Genomic DNA, 8,209 nt, shown 5'->3' with positions numbered 1-8,209 from the left:
AGTCGATTGAACGTTCGTGTCGATCATCACCAAAATATCCGTCCATTCGGGGTGCTCATTCTACCCCTCCTCTGGAACCCCTGGGGGTATTTCTTCTTAGGGTTCTTCGTAGTGTAAGTAGGTCCCTTTCAAGAGCTGCAGTTTGGGTTGCTAACCCTCCCTGCCCTCGGGTGCCGTCTCTTATTATAGCGCTTTCACATTGTTTTGACACAGATCTGGACAAAGTAAATCCTGATTCGCTCCCAATGAAGGTGCCTCCACAGAAAGAAAGCCAGGGGCTTGAAATTTGGCAGCTGTAGAACAAGGCAGAATCAATTGATAATGACAACAACAATTCAGTGCAGCATCAGGTGAGTTGTGGTGTTCATTAGGTGTTACTAGGTTTTTATTTGTGGTGCTTTTGACAAAGCATTTCAAGAGGACATGAAACATAAGACGTAGTTACCATAATTAACAAGATAGATGCCCACTCTAAAAATCCATATAGGTTTAACACTGTTGTGGATTAAAAATAATAAATAATCCAAGTTATATTTTTCAGGTGCTGCTTGTAACTTATGTTAGGTCGGCACTTATGCCAACAGGACAGTAATGTTTGAAACGTCAGTATGAATAAAAGAGTCTACTTCTGTAAAGTTGTTGATTTATGTTGACGTTAATATTTGCATTCACTGTATGGCTGATAAAAGCAGTTTCATCAGTTTGGAAGCTAGGGGCTGCTTGTTAGTTAGCAGGCTCGTGATATCACTAGTTTGCTAGATGGTGGGGTCACATATCAGAGCTAATAAAACAATGTAATGCTAGTGAATTTTCTATTTGAACCGTACTTCTTTGATACTAGATTATTTAGTATGAGACTGGAAAACTTTTCTTTAAGGTGGCATAATATTACAATGTTTGTTTTCCAAAAAGCAGCTGCAGGTTATTGTAACCTAATTTACAAATTCCAAGCCAACCAACCTCATGACATCACATCTTATGTTAGGACAAGATTGTGCTAGACTTGTAACTTTGATTACCGATTATTTTTAATCTAGTTTCACCAATATTGTTCATTAAAACCATAAAGATTTTTAGAATGCATATCCAACTTGTAAATTATGCTAACTATACCTAGTGCTTCATGACCACTTCAAACTAATCTAATATTCATAGCTGATTTTCTTAGTGAGGATCCTTTGCCTAATTTTGTAGCCAATTTCATTTGTAATTGTTGCAGTTTTAACTGAAAATATTTTAACGTAATCTTTCCTTGATTTAGAGTCATAGTGCAGTTGAGTCAACACCCAGAAACCTTGCTGCTTAACATTATGGAGACAAATGAGTCTTTGGGCATCCCCCTCCTGTGGGCCCCAGCTCCATTCCTGACCCTCCTGTGGGCCCCAGCTCTAGCCCAGGCCCTCCCAAGGCCTCCAGCTCCAGCCCAGACCCTCCCGAGGCCTCCAGCTCCAGCCCAGGCCCTCCCAAGGCCTCCAGCTCCAGCCCAGGCCCTCCCAAGGCCTCCAGCTACAGCCCAGGCCCTCCCAAGGCCTCCAGATCCAGCCCAGACCCTCCCGAGGCCTCCAGCTCTAGCCCAGGTCCTCCCGAGGCCGCCAGTCTGTCCCCCTGCCCTGTTGCCTCAGCACCATAGCCTGGCCCTGCAGGTAGTTCCCCGGCTTTCAGGGGAGGCTACTCCCTGGGGCCCTGGCCAGAGTCATCCAAGGCCCATCGACCCCCTAGCCCAGTCTTCACTAGTCCTGTGTTCCCATTTCTGCCCCAGCATCCTGCCCCGCCGCAGGTCTCCCCTGGTCAATTTCAGCCCCTTATTCCTCCCGTACTATCCCCGTTTTGGTCCCTTCCTCCTCCCCAGCCTCACCTCCTGCCCCTAAGTCTTAGCCCGCCTTGTCTGCTCCCCAATTCATTGTTCCTCTTCGTCTGTCTCTCCCTAGCCCTGATGTCCCTCCACATGTCTGCCCTGTGTACTATGTACCTGAGTCTTGTGTCTCCTATGGTGTCCATGGTTGTGCCCTGTCCTGCTATTTTGAGTTGCGGTCTTGTCTTGTCCAAGTCCCATGGTCCTGCTCTTGTTCCCCAGGTCTTGTCACTCTATCCCTGTTCGGTTCTAGGGTGTCCTTGCCCCCTTCGGCGTCCCCTCTGGTTCCTGCCTTGTGGTCACCGAGGGTCTCTCGTGCTCCAGCCTCACGGTCTCCTGCTGCTCCTGTGGCCTCCACTTCACACCCACTGAGGGTCCCTCCAGCTCCCCGGTTCCCCTTGTCCCCTGTGCTCACTCCCCATCCTGATTCACTGTCATTCCCTTTTAGTTTCTATGTTCCCCCTCTTGTTTGCTCCTTGTCCCTCCGTGCCTTTGATCCCTCCTGGTCTCTTTGTGCCCCCTGTGTTTCCCCCTCATCCTTCAGTACCTTCTGGTTCCTTTGTTCCCCCTGTGTTTCCTCCTCATCCCTCTGTGCCATTGTTCCCTTCTGGACCCTGTGTGCCTCCTGTGGGTGTCCCCCCTGGTGTGGTCCCTCCGTTGTCCCCTTTATTGTTCCCCTGTCCTGTGTTGCCATCTTTGGTGTCTTTGTGTTTGTCCACGTTCCCCGTGGTTTCTAGCTTATTGTTTGAGTTGTCCTCCTTGTGCCAGTTCTGTGTGCCTGTGTTGTTTCCCGTGGTGCATTGATGTTTTTTCTTTTTGCAGGTTTCATCGTGTCCTTGGTTCGTCTCCTCGCTCCCCTTAAGTGTGCCCTGAGCGCCTGCCTTTGGGGGGGGGTTAGTTTTGTCATGCCCCTCTCATCTGCCAGTCCTGTCATAGATGTTACTACCTGTTTTGTCCCGTGTGCCTGACTGTCTCCCCAGTGAAACTCCTGTTTCCCCCAATAAATCTTTTGCTTCCTCGACTTCCTGGACTCCCGCTCCTCTGTCTCCACTCCATGCCCATTCAGCACATAACAAATATCATATACAGTATATAGTGATAATTATTGATATTGAATGATACAAAAAAAGAATTATGATAAAATATTTTGCCCTCTTGCCCAGCCTTAATGTTAATTGTTGCAGTGATGTTAAAGGGATTCTATAAGTCAGCAATGATTAGCTAGGCTAACAGTCTGTGCAAATTTTGAGGGTTTGGTTATTTAGCATTTAGCTTAATAATAATTGTTTTAACCTGACTAGTACTTCAATTTATAGACACATATGTTTCTGTCCAGTTATTTAATATCTAGTTATTCTGCCAACATTTTTGCTACTCATGAACGGTTACTTGAGCTAAATCTGTTCAGTCTCAAGCAAAGGAGACTGAGGGGGGACATGATCCAGGTATATAAGATTCTAACAGGTTTGGATGCTGTTCAACCAAATAGTTACTTCAGCATTAGTTTAAATACACGAACTCGTGGCCATAGGTGGAAATTAGCGGCAGAACATTTCAAGCTGGATTTAAGGAAGCACTTCTTTACACAGCGTGTAGTCAGAGTATGGAATAGCCTTCCTGATAATGTAGTGCAAGCTGAATCCTTGGGTTCCTTTAAATCAGAGCTAGATAAGATTTTAACGACTCTGAGCTATTAGTTTAATTCTCCCCAAACGAGCTTGATGGGCCGAATGGCCTCCTCTCATTTGTATAGTTCTTATGTTCTTATGTTCTTATGTTCTTATGTTCTTAATTGGATTGTTTTTAATAGTTATTCATTCATTTACCGATGCCTTATCCTACACAAGGCGGGGGGGGCAGTGTAGGGCATGTGGGTGCGTAGGCAGTTACTCATTGTGTAGTTAATTCATAATAACAAATAAATAATGCTAACATAACTTTGTACTGTAATACAAGCATAACTATTAGAGCCAAAGTATGACTCCATGGGGTAGGACATCGACCACTACCTCTGTGACATGAGAGAGCAAGACCTCGGCCTCTGTGCAGCTCTCATATGTCCACCTGAGCCCAGCATCCTGTTTAACATCAATGAACCCACTCTCAAGGAAGTCAGAGATCAGAAAGTTGTTGATTCAAATCCTGTGGCAAGCTGAGTGATTTTACTGTTGGGTACCTGAGTAAGGCCCTTAACCCTCATTCACTCTAGTGACCCAGCTCTCTAATACTCATTTGTATGTCTCCTAATTTGTAAATTACAATTGTATTTTGCGTTTGACCAGTATGCTATCATGCACATGAATACAGTAAACCTGTGTGGAATTACCCTCTGTACCCAGGCATCTGTATCCTTTAACACCCCTATCCTGAGTCCTTGCCCTCAAGGTCATTCAGGTCATCCCATTCATGTGCAGCATGCTACTTGGCTCCATTCTTAAATAAGGTCCCATACTGCATCTCTAGCCAATAAGTCATCATTGTACCATGCCACTTAACTGTCAAGTGTCCTAATTCAGTCCAGTATTCAGAGTGAGCACATAGATGTGTTTGCTTTAATCAGGTTTATTTAATCAGTTACAGAAAACTATAATACTAGGAGGAAGCCCACATTGAGATATTACTCTCGTACCCAAAGAGTTGCAGCTGGATACACAATCTGCCCAGAGCAGGCAGGTTACAGTTCCACTAGCCCAGTTTCAGTTCCCACAGAATAAAGTTTTTTAATTGCATATTATGAATCAATAAAATTTACATTAACTATATGTCATCATGTTGTAACAGTCACATTTTCTGCATAATTTTGCTATCTCAATATTTAATTTCCATGTGTAACTAATAATTTTTAATATAATTTAAGAGAATGAATACATTATGACTAAACTGGAGTTGCGGAGGGAGGGGGGCCGGATACCGGCCAACATTCAGCCGCATCTCTTCATGATGACTCAGTCCTTTTCCAACCTCCGGTGTTAAGTAACATGAAAATCAAAGTTCACATTTTGTTGCACTGAATGAAATCTCTTTATAATTTGTGGTTATTAGTAAATGGTGTATTTCACATACTATTTGGACCATTATATTGAAAATCAACAAGTACAGTGTAATTCTCAGGCAAATCTATTGTTACCTGTGGTTATACGTATAAAATATGATAAAAAAAAAAGAAACACATTTTTTTTTAAATATGCTAAATATATCTAACAGTGCATAACTACATGTTAATTTGACAGGGCATTTTAGGAGATTAATACCAGAGTCCCTCCTGAACATATTTTGGTACCACAGCTCAAATCTTCGATTAACTGCCCATGTGTGCATGTATATGGGTGTCTGTTTATACAGTACTATACTGTGTGAAGGAGAGGATGACCCTGCATGTTACAAGCAGATATGGGAAGTTGATGGACGCATTCATAATGATGCTCCAAAAGTTACCCAGGCTAGGCCCCAGGTGGCAGCATGCTCCATCCCTGGTGGTGGAAGTAAGTTGTGTAATGGCTTTGCTACTTTAAACATTTCTAGTGTAACTCCCAAAAGGTGTCCTTTAGTAATACTTACTTAATTAGCCTGAATTAAACCAGTAAAATATCTATCCATACTAATGGGAAAGGAGTTACTTCAACATTTTGGACATGTCTGTTTTTCCATGGGAATTGCCTCCTCACACCTACTGGCCAAATGGTTGCAATCCTGCCTTCTGTTGGACGGCTGGAAGCTCCGTATCAGTGCCTTAGCAATCAGGTAGAAGAGTTCAGCTAGGTTGAGCAAAATACATAGGCATGAGGACACCACCATGAAGATGGTGAAGATGGTCTTCTCGGTGGGACGGGAAATATAGCAATTCGCTTGGTTTTCACAGGGCTTTACATTGCACAGCACAGCTCGACTGATGACGAAGCTACCATAGATGGTGTACAGGGCATACATGAAGGCCCCCTCAAACAGCAGCCGGAGAAGCAGGCTGAAAAAGTAGATCCACCAGAGTGGTCCTGTGATGGGCAGACGTTTATTCTTCAGAGCCTTCAGGTCTTCCTCTGTGTTTTCATTGCCTGAGCGCAGAATGACTCTTTTGTTTCCATTCTTGTTGTATGCTACGTACATGGCGACAAGCAAAGCTGGCGTGGACACGAAGATCAGCTGAAGGCACCACAGGCGTATGTGTGAGATGGGGAAGTAATGGTCGTAGCAGACACTTTCGCAACCAGGGCTCAACGTGTTGCATGAAAATTCAGATTTTTCATCTCCCCACACTTTCTCCGCCGCCAGCATTAGAATCATGATACGGAAGAAGAGCAGTACAGAGAGCCAGACCTTCCCTAGACTGGTAGAGTGTTTGTTTACTCCAGTCAGCTGAGAGTACAGCGTTAGCCAGCTCATCTTGTTTGATGGCAAATCGCAGTTCCTGCAGAAAACATTGTTGGGGTTAGTCGAGGTAACATGTGATGGAGCAGGGATCACAGGATTACAGTGAAAGTTACGTTTGCAAAAGTACAGTGGATATTCTTCCTTCTCACAAAACTACAAGTCAAGCCAAGCAAATTATCTTTTCATCCCAAACACCACGGAAATTGGTCACATACAAGACACTGATTGTGAGAAGCTGACCAACACGTCTCCTAAACGGCAATTTTTCAGTTTCTAGCTTCTTCAAAACATAATGTTTAACTAATTAATATTTATGAATACGTCATGAACATTATGTTTGATATCTGATGTTTTGATCTATTTGTATATCTATTATGGCCCTTGTAAGCCAAAACGTAGGAATATTCATACTCATTTATTTATACAAAAAAAACGTATCACATAAGACCTTACTATGTTAAGAAATTATTAAATGTCCCTTAGAATGACAATGGTATTCATCTGTTTTAATGCAGTTTTTTTTTACTGAATAATTATGAAAAGATGACGCAAACAGATTTGCTCCAATTATGAAAATAATGTATTTATTGGTTAAAGAAATATTACCAGTGACCATAAAGTAACAACAGACAACTTGAAAGTATATTATGATTATTCAAATGGTATACATCTTACCTTTCAAAACTGGTTTTCTTTTTCCTTTGCTAATATCAAGGAATTCACAAGTAATGTATCAAAGGAGACAAACTATGTATCTACAACTTTCTTTGCTGATACTGTCTTTCACAATCTTTCCACCACGCTCTTATAGCTTATGACTGTTCACCAACGGGGCGGAGCTAAATTGACGTCATTTATAAATTGAATTATATGCAGTATAATGAATAGTATAACAATAGCCTTCTTTAAGCCATATTTGTGTTTTTAAGAATAATGGAAGATTGGTTAAAAACATCTGAAAACCTTCACAGCAGTCCTGATCAAATAGCTGGAAAATTTAAAGATAAATGACCTGATTTTCTAACATGGTTGGATAATGAAATACAATAATAACAATAATGGTTCAGTCTGGTCACACCTTTCATATATTTCATAAATAATTAACCGCAATGAATTTACGACAATCACATCCATTTCCTATAAACTTAATAGCCATTTCAGACAAACGATTTATAAACCAAAGTATTTAACATGAACACATTTTCGTGAAATAGCATGAGACATTCTGCAATATATCTAACCAGCAAGCCTCTCTGGACAGCAATGACAATATTTGTAATTCTTTTTTCAATTATATTTGAATTTATTTGAACAAACAAATAAGGGAAAACTTTGTTTAAAATTTAACTCAAAATGCAAGCCAGAATATGGTCAGTGCTTGGTCAGGTGAGAGTCAAGTGGGAAATTGTACTTTTAATCATTTAGCACGTGCTGAATAGGAGAGGAGATTTGAAAGACAGAGCCATGCTGCATGTAGGAATGGGGCAGATTGCACTGATTACAGTCATTTGCAGTAAGACTGTGGGAAGTAAGATGCAGTGTAAACTTATTCATGATTTGTACACGTAACTCCAAAAGAAAAAAAAGTCAACTCCCACACCCTAGCTGACTGCAGACATCATGACTGACAAGTAGGAGCTAGTTTCCATCTACTGCAGGGGTGGCCAGTCTTATCTGCAAAGGGCCAGTGTGTTTGCAGATTTTAGGGGTAACCTTCAGATCAGCTATTCAATGTTCAAATCGGGGTGTGAGGATTCTTCAGCAAATCAGTCCTCTAATTAGTAATGCAATTATGGAGTTGCAGTGAAAACCCACACAATGGCCCTTCCTAGATAAGATTGAGCGGCTTTACACAAGGGCGATGCCACATGAACATTGATAGAATTTGAAATTTTTTGTAAAACTTCAGCGTTAGTGTAAATATTTGGCAAGGCGGACTCAAATTTAAACAATGATGGTCTGGTCAAGACTTAGTGGAGTTATGTAAATGAA

At 41.9% G+C, this 8,209-nt stretch overlaps 1 protein-coding gene across 1 annotated transcript; it reads right to left on the bottom strand.

The window, feature by feature from the left end:
- Positions 1-4,398: 4,398 nt before the first annotated feature.
- Positions 4,399-7,029, bottom strand: LOC125709840 (gap junction beta-2 protein-like). Its single transcript, XM_048978789.1, has 2 exons — positions 6,893-7,029; positions 4,399-6,254 (listed from the first exon to the last, which is right to left on the bottom strand). The coding sequence occupies exon 2, from the start codon at positions 6,227-6,229 to the stop codon at positions 5,471-5,473; it is 759 nt and encodes a 252-aa protein (XP_048834746.1). The 5' UTR covers positions 6,230-6,254; positions 6,893-7,029; the 3' UTR covers positions 4,399-5,470.
- Between the last annotated feature and the right edge of the window lie 1,180 nt (positions 7,030-8,209).

This window comes from Brienomyrus brachyistius, chromosome 16, assembly GCF_023856365.1.
Source record: "Brienomyrus brachyistius isolate T26 chromosome 16, BBRACH_0.4, whole genome shotgun sequence".
Taxonomy (NCBI): Eukaryota; Metazoa; Chordata; class Actinopteri; order Osteoglossiformes; family Mormyridae; genus Brienomyrus; species Brienomyrus brachyistius.
The sequence above is the reverse complement of the archived record's forward strand: the minus strand, read 5'-3'. Positions and strand labels throughout refer to the sequence as shown.